General features: G+C 60.0%; 1 protein-coding gene across 1 annotated transcript in view; it reads left to right on the forward strand.

The window, feature by feature from the left end:
- Positions 1 to 20,942, forward strand: part of LRP1 (LDL receptor related protein 1) — a 79,545-nt gene that overhangs the window by 46,126 nt on the left and 12,477 nt on the right. The window contains exons 27-62 of the mRNA XM_004773175.3: positions 192 to 436; positions 668 to 799; positions 1,098 to 1,325; positions 1,574 to 1,748; positions 1,833 to 1,927; positions 2,124 to 2,273; positions 2,393 to 2,533; positions 2,859 to 2,993; positions 4,819 to 4,950; positions 5,197 to 5,331; positions 5,534 to 5,663; positions 5,805 to 5,931; positions 6,341 to 6,492; positions 6,584 to 6,708; positions 6,981 to 7,358; positions 8,663 to 8,852; positions 12,336 to 12,540; positions 12,911 to 13,103; positions 13,717 to 13,842; positions 14,051 to 14,179; positions 14,448 to 14,567; positions 14,789 to 14,902; positions 15,119 to 15,268; positions 15,355 to 15,477; positions 15,734 to 15,850; positions 16,002 to 16,130; positions 16,370 to 16,492; positions 16,597 to 16,737; positions 16,815 to 17,005; positions 17,722 to 17,905; positions 18,010 to 18,095; positions 18,249 to 18,368; positions 18,884 to 19,071; positions 19,208 to 19,413; positions 19,919 to 20,107; positions 20,646 to 20,794. Of these exons, the coding sequence (XP_004773232.1) occupies positions 192 to 436; positions 668 to 799; positions 1,098 to 1,325; positions 1,574 to 1,748; positions 1,833 to 1,927; positions 2,124 to 2,273; positions 2,393 to 2,533; positions 2,859 to 2,993; positions 4,819 to 4,950; positions 5,197 to 5,331; positions 5,534 to 5,663; positions 5,805 to 5,931; positions 6,341 to 6,492; positions 6,584 to 6,708; positions 6,981 to 7,358; positions 8,663 to 8,852; positions 12,336 to 12,540; positions 12,911 to 13,103; positions 13,717 to 13,842; positions 14,051 to 14,179; positions 14,448 to 14,567; positions 14,789 to 14,902; positions 15,119 to 15,268; positions 15,355 to 15,477; positions 15,734 to 15,850; positions 16,002 to 16,130; positions 16,370 to 16,492; positions 16,597 to 16,737; positions 16,815 to 17,005; positions 17,722 to 17,905; positions 18,010 to 18,095; positions 18,249 to 18,368; positions 18,884 to 19,071; positions 19,208 to 19,413; positions 19,919 to 20,107; positions 20,646 to 20,794 (5,653 nt within the window). The remainder of the gene's footprint in view (positions 1 to 191; positions 437 to 667; positions 800 to 1,097; positions 1,326 to 1,573; positions 1,749 to 1,832; positions 1,928 to 2,123; positions 2,274 to 2,392; positions 2,534 to 2,858; positions 2,994 to 4,818; positions 4,951 to 5,196; positions 5,332 to 5,533; positions 5,664 to 5,804; positions 5,932 to 6,340; positions 6,493 to 6,583; positions 6,709 to 6,980; positions 7,359 to 8,662; positions 8,853 to 12,335; positions 12,541 to 12,910; positions 13,104 to 13,716; positions 13,843 to 14,050; positions 14,180 to 14,447; positions 14,568 to 14,788; positions 14,903 to 15,118; positions 15,269 to 15,354; positions 15,478 to 15,733; positions 15,851 to 16,001; positions 16,131 to 16,369; positions 16,493 to 16,596; positions 16,738 to 16,814; positions 17,006 to 17,721; positions 17,906 to 18,009; positions 18,096 to 18,248; positions 18,369 to 18,883; positions 19,072 to 19,207; positions 19,414 to 19,918; positions 20,108 to 20,645; positions 20,795 to 20,942) is intronic.

Here is a 20,942-nt window from a genome sequence, read left to right on the forward strand (position 1 = left end):
ATCCAAGAGCCGGGGTCCTAGAGGTCAAACCATTCTGGTTCTCACTCCACATTGTCATGTTGGTTTCTCCCGGCCGGCAAGGCCTGGGAGGAAGAACTGCTCCAGTGTGCGAGGGCTGTGGGGGGCGGGGGCCAGGGGGCCAGGGTCTGGCCCCCGCCAGCATCCTCACTCTGCCCCGACCACGCTCTCAGGTCAGATGCCATTTACTCAGCCCGTTACGACGGCTCCGGCCACATGGAGGTGCTTCGGGGACACGAGTTCCTGTCGCACCCGTTTGCAGTGACGCTGTATGGGGGGGAGGTGTACTGGACGGACTGGCGGACAAACACGCTGGCTAAGGCCAACAAGTGGACCGGCCATAATGTCACCGTGGTGCAGAGGACCAACACCCAGCCCTTTGATCTGCAGGTGTACCACCCCTCCCGGCAGCCCATGGGTAAGGGGCCAGCAGCCTCGGCAGAAGCCCTCCAGGAGAGAGGGCGCCGAGAAAGCATGAGGGGCTATGCTGAGATGGTGGGACAGGCCAGCCTGTTGATGGAGGAGGGTCTGGTGATGCTGAAATGGGGAGGGGGAGAGCGGGTGAAGAGGGGTTGGTCCAGGTGAGAAGGGCCAGGTAGGTGCTGGCAGATCACAGGATGCCCTCACTTCTCCTCTCCTCCTGCCCCAGCTCCCAATCCTTGTGAGGCCAATGGGGGCCGGGGCCCCTGCTCCCACCTGTGTCTCATCAACTACAACCGGACGGTCTCCTGCGCCTGCCCCCACCTCATGAAGCTCCACAAGGACAACACCACCTGCTATGGTAGGAGGCCGCTCCCTCAAGGCCACGGGTAAACTGAAGCCCAAGGGGAAGGTGTCAGGACCCCAGGCTCATGACTGGAAGCGAGGGTAGACCGTCCCAGTTGGAGAGGCTGCAGAGACAGCCACTGGAAGAAGAGGCAGGAACTCGGGCAGGGATGTGACGCCCATGCTATCACTTCCTGATAGCCAATGGCCAGCTGTGAATGGAAGGAACCAGAAGAAGGAGGGACCCTCATGTAGGTGGGCGGGAAGCATGAAGGGAAGGGACTGCCCTCGGTGACCTGGCCCGTGCCCCACAGAGTTTAAGAAGTTCCTGCTGTACGCACGTCAGATGGAGATCCGGGGGGTGGACCTAGAGGCCCCCTACTACAACTACATCATCTCCTTCACGGTCCCTGATATTGACAACGTCACCGTGCTGGACTACGATGCCCGCGAGCAGCGTGTCTACTGGTCCGATGTGAGGACACAGGCCATCAAACGGGCCTTCATCAATGGCACGGGCGTGGAGACCGTCGTCTCTGCAGGTTCTGCCCTTGCCCTGGACCCCCGCAGTGGGTGTGGGCGCCTCCCCATCCGGCTCTCCTTCCCATCCCTGGTGCTCTCGATCCCAATATTCCTTTTCAAAATCTTCCCCCTTCTCAGTGCTCCAGCCCTGGATTCCCGATCCCCAGCCACTCAACCGCCAAAACCAGGCCGGTCCCCCACCTCCTCCAGCCTCCCGACCTATACCCCCGCAAAAACCCATCCTCCAAGTCCCCACTGTGCTCCCCAGACTTGCCAAATGCCCACGGGCTGGCTGTGGACTGGGTGTCCCGAAACCTGTTCTGGACAAGCTACGACACTAACAAGAAGCAGATCAACGTGGCCCGGCTGGATGGCTCCTTCAAGAACGCGGTGGTGCAGGGCCTGGAGCAGCCCCACGGACTGGTGGTCCACCCGCTGCGTGGGTCAGTCCGGGACCCAGGGTTGGGGGTCGTGGGATGTGGGGCAGGAACAGAGAGGTCTGACTTCATCTTCCCGCACCTTCCCAGGAAGCTCTACTGGACCGATGGGGATAACATCAGCATGGCCAACATGGACGGCAGCAACCGGACCCTGCTCTTCAGTGGCCAGAAGGGCCCTGTGGGTACGAGCTTGCCTTTCCCGAACTGCAGCTTGCCCTAATTCCTCAGTCAGGAGATCCTCGGGGTCCACTGATTGCCCCTCTGTCTGCCAAACTCCTAGCTTAGTGTGTGTCCTCACCATCCTCCCTCAAGACCATATATCCCTCAGCCCCCTGCCCAGGAGCCACGCTCCCTGGCAGTGACACCCACCTCTTCCAGGCCTGGCTATTGACTTCCCCGAAAGCAAACTCTACTGGATCAGCTCTGGCAACCACACCATCAGCCGCTGCAACCTGGATGGGAGCGGACTGGAGGTCATCGACGCCATGCGGAGCCAGCTGGGAAAGGCCACGGCCCTGGCCATCATGGGTGAGGGCTGCTGGCTGGGGGCAGGGACAGGAGCAGAGAGGCTGGGCCTGTCCGGGCTGGGGGTGGGGCCCTCCCTGGTGAGGCCCTCCCCGGGATCTCATCCCTTCCTGCCTCCCCAGGGGACAAGCTGTGGTGGGCAGATCAGGTGTCAGAGAAGATGGGCACGTGCAACAAGGCGGACGGCTCAGAGCCTGTGGTCCTGCGGAACAGCACCACTCTGGTGATGCACATGAAAGTGTACGACGAGAGCATCCAGCTGGGTGAGGCCTGCAGCCAGGCTGCAGAGGGGCTCCGTGGGCAGGGAGGTGAACGGGGATGAGCACGGGCTCGACACCACTCTGCACCCAGAGGGGCTCCTCTTTCTTATACTCGCGAAGGTGCCGTATGTGCTAACAGCCACACCGGTTGCAAGAGCTGGGGGTCTGCGAGAACAAAAGACCGGGTGTGGGTTGGGTGGTGACCCCCACCCAAGGTCCAGGGTGAAGGCAGTGCCCATCCTGTCCCTGGGCACTGCAAGCCTGACTGTGAGGTCCCGAGGAGGGCCACCTCATCCCTTTCTTTCTCTGTGCCTCCCACCCACCCCAGACCACGAGGGCACCAACCCCTGCAGCGTCAACAACGGGGACTGCTCCCAGCTCTGCCTGCCCACGTCCGAGTCCACCCGCTCCTGCATGTGCACCGCCGGCTACAGCCTCCGGAGCGGCCAGCAGGCCTGTGAAGGTCCGTGCCCAACACCGTCCAGGGAACCCCCCACCCAAGCCCTGACCCCTCCTGCCCCCTGCCCCCCACCTGCCCCCCACCTGCCCCCTGTCACCCTGCGGACAGGACTACATGGATCTCGTATTACTAAGTGCCTCCTGAATGAGATGTTTGGTAAGCCCCCACCATGCTGGGAGCTGGTGGGGAACCCCGGGGGTAGAAGTCCCTGTCCTGTTCCCATGCCGCAGTCTTAGCCAGAGATGGGGCTAACCCGGAGGGGAAACGGGATGGTGAGGTGCTCTCCGGGTCCTGCAGGAGGGTTTTGGAGAAAGAGATGTCGGCAGGCAGTGCCAGGGCTGGCCTCATGGAAGAGGTGTGCAGTGAGCCTAGTTCTACAGGGCAAGGAGGATTTGAGTGCATGGCTCAAAGGAGGAAGAACAAGTGAGGCACAGGGTCCAGAGCAAGAGGAGGAAGTGTGCAAGGGCCCTCAAGGCACCAAGCCCATAGGTGGGCAGAGTATGGGAGGGATCATAGGTGATTGGCTGTGGGGTAAGTCAGGCCTCTGGTGTGTTCTCAGCAAGGAGTGCCTGGAAGGTGGTGTTTGGGGCAGATTAACCTGGCGGCGCCGGTGGGGGAGGGAGAAACCAAACCCAGGTGGTTAGACCAGTTAGGAGGCTATTAGCGTGAGCCCTGTGTTAAGAGATGGGGCTTAGCAGCTGGGTTGAAGAGAAGGGTTGAGACTCAAACATTTCACAAGAACTTGCTGACTGATTTATGAATTTGCCCCAGGACAGCACTTCCCAAAGTGCGCTCTGGGAACCTTCCTCTTTGATGTGGGTAGATGTTACAGAAAGAAGCACTGGGTTGAACAAAGTTTAAGTGTTTTTTGCTACAGAACTTCTCAGAGTCTTGAATATGTTCATCTGCACTGAGAATTTTTCTCAAGAGAAGACTCTAATGTTTGGGGTTGCCCCAAACTCCTTTGACCATGAGTCCTTTTTTTTCATGGAGCCTGAGAAACCAGAGCCTGCTGGGGGATTGATCTGGGTACATACTATATCAAGGGATAAAGGCAGTGGAGGGTTCTGGCTCATGTTGATGGTGGCACCTTGTAAGAAATGGGAAAGCAGAGAGGGGCCTGGGTAGCTCAGTCTATTAAGTGTCTGCCTTCAGCTCAGGTCATGGTCCTGGGGTCCTGGGATTGAGTCCGGCATCAGGCTCCCTGCTGGCACTGCCTGCCCCTCCCCCGACTTGCGCTCACGCCCTCCTCTCTCTCTCTCAAATGAATAAATAGTTTTTAAAAATAAAAAGAAGAAGAAGAAATGGGAAAACAGAATGAGACCAGTTCAGGAGTGAGAAGTCAGTAATGTTGAGTTTTAGGTGTTTGAGAGAGGGTGTAGGTGACACAGGCCAGACTGAGGAGGATAAAGAGGAACCTAAGATGGAAGTCTTCACTGAGGAGTCATCTCGTTCCATTGCTTTGTCTGAACCTCCCCAGGTCCTCCCCAACAGCCCTTGGGGTTGCGGGCTTGTATTGAGTGAAGGGAGATTAAAGGGCCCCCTTTGGGAGAGAGAAATCCAGGTCTCTTCTGCCCTCTAGTGGGGACTAGCAGTCTTGCAGGTGCTTCACCAGAGGTGCTCTCCTTTCCTATTCCCCACATTCCCAGCCCAAGCTGCAGGCCTCAGACTAAGTAAAGTGTGTGTTTCTGTGTGTTGAATGGGGAGGAGTGATAGCTGTGAGAAGATATCAAAAAGAAGCAGAAAACAATAATAGGTTTGAGAGTGACAGACCCCAAGCTTAAAGGTGTGTCACTGAGGCCTGGGCCTGAGTGTCCTTGCGTTTCAGGTGTGGGTTCCTTTCTCCTGTACTCTGTGCATGAGGGAATCCGCGGAATCCCCCTGGATCCCAACGACAAGTCAGATGCCCTGGTCCCAGTGTCGGGGACGTCCCTGGCTGTCGGCATCGACTTCCATGCTGGTGAGTGATTTGGTGGCAGGAGGGAGTGGGACATTACTTTGGGGATGGTGTGCTCTGTAAGAGGCTGCCCGACCACAGGTGGAGGGGGAGACAACACAGCACCCCCACCCTACTCTGTCTTCCCTTCCAAGCTTCCTGCCCCTATCCCAGCACTGACCTCCACCTTGACTGCCATTTGATTCTGCCCACCCTCCAACCTTTCCCCTGTCTTGTGGGATTTCCCCATGTTGGCTCCTCTACCTCCAGAAAACGACACCATTTACTGGGTGGACATGGGCCTAAGCACCATCAGCCGGGCTAAGCGAGACCAGACATGGCGTGAGGATGTGGTGACCAATGGCATTGGCCGCGTGGAGGGCATTGCCGTGGACTGGATCGCAGGTGAGCCGTGAGAGGGTCCTGGGTGGGCTGGGGGCCTCCAGGTGAGGTAGAGGCCCGGCAGGGGAGATGTGGGATCTCAGGAGAAGTCTGAGGAGGAGTAGGCCAGAACAGATGGGGAGCAGCAGGGATCTAGAGGCTGAAAAGGGACCAGGTACAAGTGCTCCCACCCATTCCTCCTCCTCTCCACCCACTCTCTCCTCAGGCAACATCTACTGGACCGACCAGGGCTTCGATGTCATTGAGGTCGCCCGGCTCAATGGCTCTTTCCGCTATGTGGTCATCTCCCAGGGTCTGGATAAACCCCGGGCCATCACTGTTCACCCAGAGAAGGGGTGAGAAGCTGGACAGGCTGTCCAGGTCCCAGCCCTGGCTCGGGTCTGGCCTGGTCACTCCCCACAGCCCACACTGACGAGACCTTCTCTTCTCGGTGGTCTGGGGACTGACCCCCAACTTCTCCCTCCTCCACCCCACAGGTATCTGTTCTGGACTGAGTGGGGCCAGTACCCACGTATTGAGCGGTCTCGGCTAGATGGTACTGAGCGGGTCGTGCTGGTTAACGTCAGCATCAGCTGGCCCAACGGCATCTCAGTGGACTATGAGGTTTGGGTGCAGGCTGGGCCCTGGAGCCCATGGGCTATCCAGACCCTATGCTCTGGGGGAGGCTCCCCTTACCCTATGCTTTTCTTCCCATTGACTCTCCCTGTGATGAGGCCCCATTTGGTGGGAAGATGTGGACCTAGGGTAGTCATGGGGTCTTCTGGCCCAGCTCCTGACCCAGAATGGGACTCCTGCCACCCCAGAGGGGTACAGGGCCATCACTCAGAAGTGAGGATGGAAGGCATGCCTAGAGCTTGTCAGACTGGCAGGTCAGAGGGCGGGAAGGATATGGAAGAAGCAGGAGAAAGACACGGGAGGCAGGAGTGAGTGGGACCCGTCCTGTGGTCCAGGACCCTGGGGCTGATTAGAAGCACTGGGCATTAGAGGTGAGGTGGGTGCCTCTGGCTTGTAGGATGGAAAGCTCTACTGGTGTGATGCCCGGACAGACAAGATTGAGCGGATTGACCTGGAGACGGGTGAGAACCGTGAGGTGGTTCTGTCCAGCAACAACATGGACATGTTCTCCGTGTCCGTGTTTGAGGATTTCATCTACTGGAGTGACAGGTGAGGTCTTCTGCCCTGGTCTTCTCCTCCGCCGTCTGTTCCCGCCCTCTGTCAACGCCCTGCTCACGGCCTAGCCCTTCCCTTCCCCCAGGACTCATGCCAATGGCTCCATCAAACGCGGGAGTAAGGACAATGCTACAGACTCCGTGGCCCTGAGAACGGGCATCGGCGTCCAGCTAAAAGACATCAAAGTCTTCAACCGGGACCGGCAGAAAGGTGAGGCTCACGGGGGGCCCCCTGGCCTGGGAGTGACTCCCCTGTAGTGGAGGGGCTGGGATAGGGGCTGGGCCCACAGGGAGCTCCAGAGAGCCGAGAGAGGGGAGGAGAGGCTTTGAAGCTCTGGGACCGATCCAGGTTCTGTGTGCGCAGGCCCAGAAGCTTGTCTGTGCTGAGGCAGAGTGGTGGCCCAGCCAGGGTCCCCACGGTGGCAGAGATGTCTGAGGCCACCCTCTGCAGCCATCTCCTTCCCCTCCCCCCATCCCTGGCAGGCACCAACGTGTGCGCGGTGGCTAATGGCGGGTGCCAGCAGCTGTGCCTGTACCGGGGCGGCGGGCAGCGGGCCTGTGCCTGCGCGCACGGGATGCTGGCTGAAGATGGGGCGTCGTGCCGCGAGTACGCCGGCTACCTGCTGTACTCCGAACGCACTATCCTCAAGAGCATCCACTTGTCTGACGAGCGCAACCTCAACGCACCCGTCCAGCCCTTCGAGGATCCTGAGCACATGAAGAATGTCATCGCACTGGCCTTTGACTACCGAGCAGGCACCTCCCCGGGCACCCCCAATCGTATCTTCTTCAGCGACATCCACTTCGGGAACATCCAGCAGATCAATGATGATGGCTCCTGGAGGACCACCATCGTGGAGAGTGAGCCCATACCCCGATCTTCCCCCCGGGAGGGGAGGGTCGGGGGCTGTGGTGCAGGACCAGCCCCGCCTCCGGGGAGAGGAGCCCTCCACCCTCAGCCAACCCCCTGCGTCCTGGATCCCAATCCCTGCTATGACCACGTCTCTGACAATTCGCCAGCGAATCACACTGCACCCGTCATAGTTACTAGAAAGCTTCTCCTCATTTGAAGTCAGAGTCAACTCTTCTTCCTTCCCCCTCCAGCCCTAGTTTGCCCCCAGGGGCCACAAAGCTCTACTCTGTGTGGCCGGTATTCAGGTATTCACGGCACAGGCTGCAGAGAGGCTGGTTCAGCCCCAGCCACGGGGTTTCAGGCACTTGGGCAAGTTCTCTCTGCTGTCCAGGCCTCAGGTGTTTCACGTGTGTAGGGAGGCAGGGTCACCTGAAGGGCAGGTGTGACAGCTTAGCTCAGCACAGGACACGTGTACACGTTCCACAGAGAGTGCTAGGGGCTAGACACAGCGTCCTAGAACGGCCTTTCGGCTCTTTGCAAAGAGCAAAGTTATTTCATTGTGCTACGGTTTCCTCTTCTCCGGGCTGGGTAAGCCCTGGTCCCTTGACTCACTCCTTTGCTCATTTCTTTCATTCATCCTGTCCACAAAGACCTACCCAACACTGAATGAGGTCCTGGTATCCAGCAGTGGTAAACAAGCATCTGTCCTTTGAACCTCCTTTGGACACAATCTGCTCCATGCAGAACATGCCTGCCTAAAAACGTGTCCAGAGCTAAGCCAGATACCCTGCAACCATAGCTTGACCAGGAGAGACTGGCAAGAACTGTCCCCTGTCTTCGGCCCGTTGTTTAAGCTACAGTACTTCTCATAATGCAGCCTTCTGGCAAGCACGGCGTCATACAGCTAGAAGCCACAAAAGCCCAAGTCTTTTTCTCTTAAGATATGGTTCCACTACTCATTGTGCACTTAATTCTTTAACCGGAGTTTAGGATGTTTATGAACGATCCAGTTTTGGGTCTTGTTCATTTGGAAGCTCCCGGGACAGCCCAAGTTGGATGTGACTCACCAGAATCCATAAAGTGTTTCTACTCGGCTGTGGGGAAGATAGGAAGATGGGTCGGGAGATGGACCATGGACGATTCGTTTAGAAAACAGGGAAGGACGGGAGGGGTTGGGGGTGCCAAGGGCTGTGTTCGCACACATCCCTCGACAGCCCCACATATGCCAGAGGACTGGGTGCTGTGGGCCAACCCCCTTGGGCTCTGCTCTCTGGCCCCATCCCAACCCACGACTACTTGTCTCCCCTTGTAGATGTGGGCTCCGTGGAAGGCCTGGCCTATCACCGTGGCTGGGACACCCTTTACTGGACAAGTTACACAACATCGACCATCACCCGCCACACAGTCGATCAGACCCGCCCAGGGGCCTTCGAGCGTGAGACGGTCATTACCATGTCTGGAGACGACCACCCACGGGCCTTTGTGCTGGACGAGTGCCAGAAGTGAGCTGCTGGGTACAGGGAGTGGAAAGGGACAGGCCACAGGGTGGCAGAAGCTCCCCCAGGCAGCCCTGGGTGGGGGGTGCAGCCGCAGGAGGGGCTGGCTGTCCCCTGAGATCAGCTACTTCCTTGCTTTGTGACCTTGGGCCAGCTGTGGGAGTTCTCTGAGCTTTAGTTTCCTCATCTGTAATATGACAATAATATTTCAGGTGCCTGAACCAAGGGGAGGACCGGGGAACTCTGAAGGACAGTTCTGGCTCAGTGATGAATTGATTCTTTCATCAGAGAGCCATGGTCGAAGCACGTAGTAGGTCCTCTGTGTTTCTGGCCCTCCAAGCTTCAGGCAAAGATTGTTCACTGAACACTTGCTGTATGGAAGCCTTCACCTGGGCCCATTCAAACCACCAGCCCGGAGGAGAGAAATCACAGTGGTGGGAAAGGCTGAGACAAGTACAGGACTGTATGTGTAATGACCAGGAGTCATCCCAGAGGCCCTGCTTTGGCACTGGGCCTAGATGTCGGCAGGCCAGGGAAGGGCAGCCCGGACACAGGGTAGTGCTCTATGTGACAACCAGAGGAGGGAGTGCTCTGGGCAGGAAGGACTGTGGGGGCCTCCCCCATGCCCAGTCGAGGGGCTCCCATGTGCAGGGCAGGCCTGAGGATGGCCCAGGAGGTTAGGCTCAGGTTGCAAGGGAGGCCAGAGCACAAATCTGGAGAATTTGGGAGGAAATAGCCCTAGGGGTGCTGCACGCCCCTGGTCTCCACCCGCTGTGCTTCCCTGCAGGGCCAGCAACACCCTCCCCCCGCCCCCACAATTTTCACTGTGTGGGCTGCTGCTGAGCCACCCGCTCACCTTAGAAATCCTGACCCACATGAAAGCAAAACTGTTTTCCCCGGAACTCGGCAACACTTGGAATATTTTCCCAAAGCTTTGCTAGGAAACGAAGGGACAAACAAAACCCAAAAGCAACTACTTAGAAACAGTGAGTGTACAGAACCTAGATTCCTTACCCTGATGTCACTCAAATCCAGCCCCAGCCCAGCCTCCTGGCCCTGCAGACCAGCACAAGGACCCTCTCCCTGGTCTGCCTCACCCTGGCCTGCGTGTCCATGGCTCACGACAAAGATTCTGTCTTCCCTCTGTGACCCTTGGCCCCGGCAGCTGTCCCTTATGGGCCTGGAACCTCCATGGGCGGGGGATGCTGCCGGACACCCCTGTCTGCCTCCCACCTCCAGTCCAGAGGTGATGGAGCACTGTGGCTTCCTGAAGCTCCTTCATGGCTGTCCAGCAGGTTCCTTTGCTCTGAGCCCAGGGAATTCCATTGTTCACTCAGCAAATGGCTTTTGAGAACCAACGATGTGCTGAGGAGCCAGGGGAGGGTGAGATGGACCTTGGCTCTACCTTGGGCCTATTTGCTGTTAGCCATGAGGCTTCAGGGGGCTTTATGAGTGTGTAACAAGGACCTGACCCAGCTGGATACCAAGGGATGTGTCCTCCAGGAGGCAGCCCCTCAGCTGGGGTCTGAAGGTGGGGAGGCGGGGGTACTGAAGCCAGGGCAGGGTGCAGGAGAAAGAGTTGAGTTGTCTGGGAGAGGCCCTCTCTTGGCCAGAAGGAGCAAATACTTTGAGGTCGGGGTTGGGGGGAGTGTGCAGCCAGATGAAGGGGACAGGGACCCCCTGCCCTCCTGCTGAGCCTACCCTACAGCTGCCCCTCAGGAAAGCCCCTCCTTCTAGCCCTCCCCCCCAACCCCAGAATCCTCAGTTGTGGGACATGTCCTTCCACATGTGGTAGTTTGTCATGGTAAGAGGAAAGCCACTTCCTACCACAGAGTCTGATGTGCCCTACCTGAGGGTGTGGTGTGGAAGTCCCCGAGGGCCCTACCTGAGGGTGTGGGACCAACAAGGCCAGGAGGCTGACTCTTGCAGCTGGGCCTGGGACAACACTTTCCCCTGTGGAGGCCGGAGAGAGATGCCACCATCCTTGATGGCATCGGGCCACTGTCCACACTCCCACCCTGAACTCTGAGAGCCATCCAGAACCCCCACCCACTTGCCCCAGGATGAGCACCTTTAAAGCAGAGCCTCAGCCTCCTTAGGTCCCAGGGCTTGGGAGCAGCCAGCACCTCCTAAGTGGAAACGAGTGTCCTGTTCCCACCGGAGCATAGCAGCAGGAGGCCTCAGCTCAAACTGAGTGGGGAGCGGGTGTTAAGAAGAGAGAGACCCTGAGGACCTGGCCAGTTCAGTCGGTAAAGCACGCGACTCCTGATCTTGGGGTTGTGTGCTCGCTTCGGCAGCACATATACTAAAATTGATCTTGGGGTTGCGAGTCCAAGCCCCACATGGGGTGTAGACATTACTTGAAAAAAAAAGAGACAAGCCTGGAGAGGTTAGAGGAGACAAGTCCACGAGCAGCAGACGCCTTGCGTCCTGAGCAGCAGAGGGCAGACAATGTGGAACCCTCAGGCCGGGAGGCAGGGGCAGTTGCCGTGAGGAAGCTGGGAAACAGAACTGACTCTGCTGCTAGATGGTTCTCCAACTCCAGGGTGCATGCAGCTTGTCTGGGAAATGCAGGAAAGTGCAGTTCCTCAGCCCGGCCCCAGGCCTAACTGAGTGTGAATCTCCAGGACAGAGGACCCAGGGGTCAAGATCCAGAGCAGGTGGTCAGAGGATCACACTGTCACACCTAGCACAGTGGCTGAGCAGTCTGGAAGTGAGGCACTCCCAGCTCCGGAGCCTCCCCACCCCCAAAGGGAGCTGAGCATGGCCAGATCCCACCACCTCCTTTACCAAGAGGAAGCAAATGTGCAAAGACAAGAGGCTGGTTCAAGGTCAGAGCTAGTAAGGGGCAGAACTGGGGCTCAGACTCCAGATAGGCAAAAGCCTGAAATGACAGAGAGGGTGATTTTCAAGAACTCCTTGAGGGTGGGGTCCATGTGTCCCCAGCACGGGCATATATGAGACACTCACAAGTGTTTCCCGGATGCCAGGCAAACAGTTAAGAACCTAATGGGAAATAGTCATGTGGCATTTTACCAGCTGTAATTAGGTAAACATTAACTCTGAATCCTTAAACCACCTATGAGGCAGGTGTAGTATTATCCCTGCCTCCTGGAGAAGGAAACTGAGGCACAGAGAAGTTAAGTCACTTGCTGAGGTTCCTCACTGGTAAGTGGCAGAGCTTGGATGGGAGCCCAGAGCCTGCCTTACTTGCTACGCCATCGTCTCTCAGTAAACACAGACGGTCACTTCCCAGACACCGAGAAATCCGTGTGCACACACACCCACACAGCGACCCTGTGGCAGCCTGGCCCTCTGGGACCCGGGCCATGTTGGCCTTAGTGACTATGAGTCCGCCTGGGTTGTGGGCGTCTGCCTCACACCCTGGCTGACCCTTGCGTTCTGGTCAACTCTTGGCCCTCGACCGAGCCCTCTGTGGCAGACTCCCTGGATTTGACTCCTGACCCCCGGGGCCTTCCCTTCCCCTAGCCTGATGTTCTGGACCAACTGGAACGAGCAGCACCCCAGCATCATGCGGGCAGCCCTGTCGGGAGCCAACGTCCTGACTCTCATCGAGAAGGACATCCGTACTCCCAACGGCCTGGCCATTGACCACCGGGCCGAGAAGCTCTACTTCTCCGACGCCACCCTGGACAAGATCGAGCGGTGCGAGTATGACGGCTCTCACCGCTATGTGAGTCGGGGGGCCGGCGGAATGGGGCTCGAGGTGGGCTGGGCTCAGGGGGCAGCGGGTCAGCCAAGAAAGGGATTGCCCCGGCAGGAGGTCAGGCTGCAGAGTGGGAAGATCTGGGGGGAGAATGAGGCAATGACACGGCCCCTTCGCTGTGTGGCCTCGTGCGGCCCCCATCCTGTCCAGGCTTGGTTTCCTCATCGGTTTAGGGAGGAAAAGGCAAGATGTCTCTGTGGGTCCTTCCCCTTCCCAGCTGCATCCAGGGATCTGGGCCAAGGCCAGGAGCCCTCGTCCCTGGGGCCAGCTGCCATGGGGCGGAGTTGGGGCAGGAGACCTGAGCCCACCTGTGATGGGCCTGGTGCTGGTGCCACAGGTGATCCTGAAGTCGGAGCCAGTCCACCCCTTCGGGCTGGCTGTGTACGGGGAGCACATCTTCTGGACTGACTGGGTGCGGCGAGCCGTGCAGCGCGCCAACAAGTACGTGGGCAGCGACATGAAGCTACTGCGCGTGGACATCCCCCAGCAGCCCATGGGCATCATCGCCGTGGCCAATGACACCAACAGCTGTGAGTGGGGCCACTGCCACCAGCCTTGCTCTCCCGCCCATGGTGCCAGCATGTACACACACATGCGGACATCCACTTGTACACACACCTTGTACACACAGTCCCCAAGAAACTCCAAGACACCTAACACCCCTCTACTCCAGCTCCCTCAAGACATCTGTGCACACACACACACCTACACACATTCATACCACCCCACAATGGTTTCACCTGAATCGTTGGACACCCCAGTGCATGCCCTAGTCCTTCTCCACCCCCAGGACCACACATGCCCCAGAGCCTGGTCACATGCATCCCAGGCTCTGCCTACCTCATGCTCTATGTGCGCGTGCCCCTGCCCCGGCCTTGCCCAGCGGCCCTCACCCAGATCCGTAGCTTTCCCAGGCCTCTCAATCTTACTCCTGAGAGCACACACCCCCTCTGCCCCAGGCCCACCCCAGACACTCCCCCTGGCCCACCACCTGTAGCGCCTTTTCTGCTCCCCCAGCCATGTGCCGCTATGCCACAGGCCCGGGGCTAGGAAGCTCCATGAAGCTGTGTGAGTGGGTGGGGGCCTCCTGTGTGTGCACAGCTGCGAACACTCCTAGCCCACTGTCGTCTGTCCCTGTTTCAGGCGAGCTCTCCCCTTGCCGCGTCAACAATGGTGGCTGCCAGGACCTGTGTCTGCTCACTCACCAAGGCCACGTCAACTGTTCTTGCCGAGGAGGCCGCATCCTCCAAGAGGACCTCACCTGCCGTGGTAAGAGAGGGGATGAAGGAGGGGGACACTGGTGGGGGACCCTGGGCACATACTGGCGCCATCTCCACCCAGACTCCCAAAAGCTCGACCCTCTGAAACCTTTTACCAAGGAGGGACTCAGGATGACCTCAGTTCCGGGGGCTGATGGGTAGAGACGTTCCAGGCCCCAGGGCCCTGGCTCAGGACACTCACCCCACATTCTCGCCAGCCGTGAACTCCTCTTGCCGGGCACAAGATGAGTTCGAGTGTGCCAATGGTGAATGCATCAACTTCAGCCTGACTTGTGACGGCGTCTCCCACTGCAAGGACAAATCTGACGAGAAGCCATCCTACTGCAGTAAGTGCCTCCTCCAGCCCCAGTGCCCCAGCCCACCTCCCTTCCTCCGGCCCTCCAGGATCTCCAGCCCCCAGCAGGACCAGGCGTGCAAGTGAGGGCTGCAAAATCTCCCTGACCCACTGTGGCTGAGGAGTCTAGGGTGGTCGTGAAGGGCAGAGCCATGGCCAACCCTGGGCCAAGCCCAGAGCCGGGCTGAGCGGGTTGTCAAGGCCTCAGGAGGCTACCTTCCCAGAGCTGCTGCTGACTGGTGGCCCGCTCCCCTCCCCAGACTCCCGCCGCTGCAAGAAGACCTTCCGCCAGTGCAACAACGGGCGCTGTGTGTCCAACATGCTGTGGTGCAATGGGGCAGATGACTGTGGAGATGGCTCAGACGAGATCCCCTGCAACAGTGAGTGCCACACAGGGCCTGCCCGCCTCCGCCCCGCCCTGCCTCCCCAGGCCCCAGGGCATCTGCTGCAGCGCTCTGGTGGGGGCGGGGGGTGGGGGTACAGTGGATGGGTTGGGGGGGGTTGCTGGGCCAGTACTTTGGGCCAGGAGTTCCGGCTGGGGTCTTCTGGTCTCTGCGGGGAAGACTCTGGCCTGATATTCACGGGGTGGGGGCTGTTCTAGAGACGGCCTGCGGCGTGGGCGAGTTCCGCTGCCGGGATGGCACCTGTGTTGGGAACTCCAGCCGCTGCAACCAGTTTGTGGACTGTGAGGACGCCTCTGACGAGATGAACTGCAGTGAGTGACGTCCCTCCCTCATTCCTCCTCTCTGCCCACCCTCTGGCCCACTCACAGCCTGTGTGCTCCTGCCCCCTGCCCCCAGGCCCCTGCCCGGGGCAGTGTGAGTGGAAGGGGTGGACAGCATCTCCTCCCCAGAAGGATACCGTGTGAGGGCAGCTCGGGGGAGGGAGTGTGGAGGGAATCGTGTGTCACCTGCTTCCCTGCCCCCACCAGGCGCCACCGACTGCAGCAGCTACTTCCGCCTGGGGGTGAAAGGGGTGCGCTTCCAGCCCTGTGAGCGGACCTCCCTCTGCTACGCCCCCAGCTGGGTCTGTGACGGTGCCAACGACTGCGGGGACTACAGCGACGAGCGTGACTGCCCAGGTCCCACCGCGGGCCGGGTGTGTAGCGGGCGGCAGGCGGCAGGCACCCCAGGGAGCCAGTGCTCTCATGCCTCCCTCTCCCTCCAGGAGTGAAGCGCCCCAGATGCCCCCTGAATTACTTTGCCTGCCCTAGTGGGCGCTGCATCCCCATGAGCTGGACGTGCGACAAGGAGGACGACTGTGAACACGGCGAGGATGAGACCCATTGCAGTGAGTGACCAACTCCAGCGCCCGCCCACCGTGGCCACGGAGTCCCAGTCCATGCCCGACCTTTCAGTCCCTTCCCAGGAAGTGTGACCTTGGGAGAAGAGCCCCTAGGGCCCCTGAGGGGGCATCTCTCTAGCTCAGGCTGACCTCCCCACACAAAGGGATGCCTGGGGTCTCTCCCATCTGTCCTCCACCTGCTGCCCAGCAGAGTGACTTGCCATCCCCTCCCCCGTCTCACTTTGGTTTCCAACCGCCCCAGACAAGTTCTGCTCAGAGGCCCAGTTTGAGTGTCAGAATCATCGCTGCATCTCCAAGCAGTGGCTGTGTGACGGCAGTGACGACTGCGGGGACGGCTCAGACGAGGCGGCACACTGCGGTGAGGAGTGGCTATGGCCGGCTCAGGAAGGGGCATCCGGGAGGGACAGACCCCACCCCACCCCCACTCCCTCCTGTAGGAGGGGCAGCATGACGCCCAGCCCGCTGTGCCTGCTCCTGAATTTCTCGGGGGCTCCCGGTTTCCCCAACAGAAGGCAAGACATGTGGACCCTCCTCCTTCTCCTGCCCTGGCACCCATGTGTGTGTCCCCGAGCGCTGGCTCTGTGATGGTGACAAGGACTGTGCTGATGGTGCCGACGAGAGCGTCACAGCTGGCTGCTGTAAGTGGCAGGGGCGCATGAGGAGTGGGGCCACTGTCTCACTCTACAGAAGGGGAAACTGAGGCCAAGGAGAGGCAGTGCTTCAGCCAGGGTCACCCAGGTGGCTAGTGGCAGAGCCCTGTCTACAGCCCAGATGGGTGTCTCTGCACATCCCACCTCTCAGACCGCTCTAAGGTCCCAGGGACGGGCAGCAATGGGCCAGGCGGGGGTTGAGGGACCTTGTTCGTCTCCGTCTACAGTGTACAACAGCACCTGCGATGACCGCGAGTTCATGTGCCAGAATCGCCAGTGCATCCCCAAGCACTTTGTGTGTGACCACGACCGGGACTGCGCGGATGGATCCGACGAGTCCCCTGAATGCGGTGAGCTGGGCAAGCTAAGCTGGGGTGGTGGCAGGGGCGGGCTCCACCCTGGGCCCAACCGGAGCCCCCAGCCTCACCCCCTCACCCCACCCCTTCACCCCCAGAGTACCCCACCTGTGGCCCCAACGAGTTCCGCTGCGCCAACGGGCGCTGTCTGAGCTCCCGCCAGTGGGTGTGCGACGGTGAAAACGACTGCCACGACCAGAGTGATGAGGCCCCCAAGAACCCGCATTGCACCAGCTCAGGTGGGCCCCGCCCTGGCCTCGGGGGGACCCCCCTCTGTGTCCCCGTGCCCCACTGACCCACGCCTCCGCCCCCACAGAGCACAAGTGCAACGCCTCGTCACAGTTCCTGTGCAGCAGCGGGCGCTGTGTGGCCGAGGTGCTGCTTTGCAACGGCCAGGACGACTGCGGGGACGGCTCGGATGAGCACGGCTGCCACGTCAACGAATGTCTCAGCCGCAAGCTCAGTGGCTGCAGCCAGGACTGCGAGGACCTCAAGATCGGCTTCAAGGTGAGCCCCGCCCAGGGTGGGAGCTGCTGGCCCCTCTTCATTCATTCACTGGCTCCTTCATCCCTTCCTTCACCAAGGGCTCAGTTAGCTCCTAGTCTGCTGGGCAGTGTTCCAGGCACTGAGGGCCCAGTGGGGAACAGAACCAAAACCCGTGCTTGGTGGGGCTCTGCCGCTCTGTGGAAGGTAGAGCTGGCAAGGGCCATGGTTAGGAGGGACGAGCAGATGTCAGGGAGGCGCCAGAAAGTGGGCTACCCAGCTCAAGGGAGCACAGACTCTGGGCGGCTTTTCACTGTAGAGACAGCATTTAAAATCCATGAGTCTGGAGATCCCCAAGGGAGTGAGTATAGTTGGAAAAGAGGGGAAGTCCAAGGCCTGAGCCCTGCACTCAGACACCCGGAGGGCCAGGGGGTGCGGGGGTACTGGCAAAGGATCCTGAGAAGGGGCAGCTGCTGTCGGGGGAGAACAGCCAAGTGAAGAAAGCCTCGGAAGTGAAGCACGAGCCGCCCTGTCAGATAACGCTCACAGGTCGTAGAAACAGGGCGGTCGCCGGTCATGTGGGGCGAGAGGCAGAGGCCTGGCACGGGTCAACTCAGCACCTGCTTGCTGCCTGCCCGCCGAGCCAGCTGCCTGGGGTGGGGGGAGCTGAAGCCCCAGTCTCCGGGGTGGGAGGCCTCGAGCCCTGCCCAACCCCAGCCCGAGGCTTCCTGTGCCCACAGTGCCGCTGCCGCCCAGGCTTCCGCCTGAAGGACGACGGCCGCACGTGTGCTGATGTGGACGAGTGCAGTTCCACATTCCCCTGCAGTCAGCGCTGCATCAACACGCACGGCAGCTACAAGTGTCTGTGTGTGGAGGGCTACGCCCCCCGTGGGGGCGACCCCCACAGCTGCAAAGCCGTGACTGGTAAGATGGGCACTTGGCGGGCGTCAGATGCCTGGGACAGCTGGGGACTGGGGCTGTGGGGGCATGCCCCGGCCGGCAGCTGAGCCAGGGTGATCTGTCTGCAGATGAGGAGCCCTTCCTGATCTTTGCCAACCGCTACTACCTGCGCAGGCTCAACCTGGACGGCTCCAACTACACGCTGCTGAAACAGGTGCCGCGCTGGCCCACCTCAGCCCACCCATCTCCCTAGGCCTGGAGCTATGTTCCCTGCCCTGCACAGCCCCCTCCTTCTCCCCTGCTGACTCCTCCAGCCACCTGTGTCCTGATTCTGTCATCCTTCTTCTCCCCTACCCCCCACATCCAGGGCCTGAACAACGCCGTCGCCTTGGACTTCGACTACCGAGAACAAATGATTTACTGGACAGATGTGACGACCCAGGGCAGCATGATCCGAAGAATGCACCTTAACGGGAGTAACGTGCAGGTGAGGCCAGGGCAGCCCACTCCTCCACAGACCAGGGTGATGGAGGAGTCCCGGTGTCTCTCCCCAGAGAGCTCTCTCTGTTTCAAGGCCGTCTCCCCTTCACCCCACGCATCCCACTGAATTCTTCCTTCCTCCCCCTTCCCGACGGTGTCTCTGCACAGCTCTGCTTGTCCGGGCTTCTCCCTCCCCCCAGGCTCAGAGAGTAAAATCTAGGAGATTCCTCCTGCTCTTTTCCTAGTCATCTTAGTCTTTTTCCCTCAGAACAAACCTCTCTTAAATGCTCGACCCCAGGCACTGTGGGGCTTGGGATGCGGTCTCTCTCACCTGAAGACCCCTGTCCTAGAGCCTCCGATGACCTTAGGCCCAGGGCTGGGAGTTTTCTGTCTGTTGTCCTCCTGGCCAAGCTGTGGGACAGAGCTCTGCTTCACTTCACACTGGAGGAAGCTGGGCCCCAGAGAGACTGAGGGTTATGGCCCAGGTCACCCAGAGCTCTTCCTTCCCTGCCCCTGACACAGGTGCTGCATCGGACAGGCCTCAGCAACCCTGATGGACTGGCTGTGGACTGGGTGGGTGGCAACCTGTACTGGTGTGACAAAGGCCGGGACACCATCGAAGTGTCCAAGCTCAACGGGGCCTACCGGACGGTGCTGGTCAGCTCTGGCCTCCGTGAGCCTAGGGCTCTGGTGGTGGACGTCCAGAATGGGTACGCAGGCGAGGAGGGTTGGGGGAGCCCCTGAAAGCCAGAAGTGTGCTCAGGCATCGAGGCCCAGCCTCCCTGTGGGCTGCCGGGGGGACCAGCCACAGGATCTCTTGGGGCTCACTGCCCGCCCACCTGCCAGGTACCTGTACTGGACAGACTGGGGTGACCACTCACTGATCGGCCGGATAGGCATGGATGGGTCTGGCCGCAGTGTCATCGTGGACACCAAGATCACGTGGCCCAACGGCCTGACACTGGACTATGTCACCGAGCGCATCTACTGGGCTGATGCCCGTGAGGACTACATTGAGTTTGCCAGCCTGGACGGCTCTAATCGCCATGTCGGTCAGTGAGGCTGCCTGCCTACAGCGGACCTGGGGGAGGGGGGTCTGAGAGTCCGTGGATCAGGCCTCGGGTCAGAGTGTAGAATTAAAAGTCTGAGGGCATGGTTTGAGGATACCACCCACCAGGGGCATGGGGGTCCAGAGCACCCCAATTTATGGCCCCTGGCCAAGCGCCGGCATGAGGCTGCCATCTGCTACCTCAGGAAGGAGAAAGAGAGGTCCCTTCTTATGCACAGCTCGGGGCCCCGAGAAAGGGAGGGGTGGGAGGTCTGGGGTCGGGATACTTCAGCACCAGGAATCCTATAATATTATGGACCAGAAACCTGCTGTCAGAGGCCCAAGTTTGAGTTCCAGGTCTGCCACTTATTAGTTGTGCGACCTTGGGGAGCCACCAAACCATCTGGAAGCAGGGCAAGCGCCCACCTCATGGGGTTGCTATGGGTTAAGGGCATCTGGTAGGAAAGGTGCCAACCGGCTGCTGGGCCTGTTCCCTCCCCGGCCTGCAGTGCTGAGCCAGGATATCCCACACATCTTTGCACTGACCCTGTTCGAGGACTATGTCTACTGGACCGACTGGGAGACCAAGTCCATCAACCGAGCCCACAAGACCACGGGCACCAACAAGACACTCCTCATCAGCACCCTGCACCGGCCCATGGACCTGCATGTGTTCCACGCCCTGCGCCAGCCAGATGGTGAGTGGCTGAGGGGTGGGAGCAGATGAAGGAGGAGCCTGGCACCAGGGGCCCCTGTGGGAGGGATGGGGCCCAGCAGGGCTGGTTGCCTTCTGCCCCATCTCCAGCATCACCTGAGACTTGCTTGTCAGACACTGAAAAACTGGGGGGCTGGAGACAGGCCGTGGTCGGGCTCTCGGGAGCTGCAGCCCAGCCCGGGGCCAGTCAGCCCCAGAGTCTTGCAGCAGCAAGCCCCTGAGGGTGCGGACTGCCGAGGTGGGACCCCGAAGGCAGGGGAGGCAGCATACGAGGCTTCAGGGCTGGCCTGATTCCGGGGCCTCTAGAAGGGACCTCTCCCTTCTCTGGCTTCAGCCTCCTCCTAAGCGAGTGGGATTTGGAGCCATTTGCCAGGATACAGTAGGCTGGGCAGCCTTCAGCAGACCAGAAAGCGTGGCACGAGGGAGAGTTGGCCACGCTCTGCCGGAGGCCCGAGGCACCGGGAGCGTGGCCCATACGCTGGGTCCAGTCGGCTGTACTCTAGCCCCTTTCTCTCCGGCAGTGCCCAATCACCCCTGCAAGGTCAACAATGGTGGCTGCAGCAACCTGTGCCTCCTGTCCCCCGGCGGGGGCCACAAGTGTGCCTGTCCCACCAACTTCTACCTGGGCAGCGACGGGCGCACCTGTGTGTCCAACTGCACAGCAAGCCAGGTGAGGCTCCTCCCCATGACCCCCAATCACCAACGCCTTGCTCCCCAACCCCCCACACCAGTGCCCCCACTCCTCCTTGGACCCCAGCACCCGCTCTAATGTCCTCACGCATCTGGTTTTTCCACGCTAACGCCCCCACATTTCTTGC

This window comes from Mustela putorius, unplaced genomic scaffold (assembly GCF_011764305.1).
Source record: "Mustela putorius furo isolate JIRA1106 unplaced genomic scaffold, ASM1176430v1.1 tig00003988_pilon_pilon_pilon, whole genome shotgun sequence".
Lineage (NCBI taxonomy): Eukaryota > Metazoa > Chordata > Mammalia > Carnivora > Mustelidae > Mustela > Mustela putorius.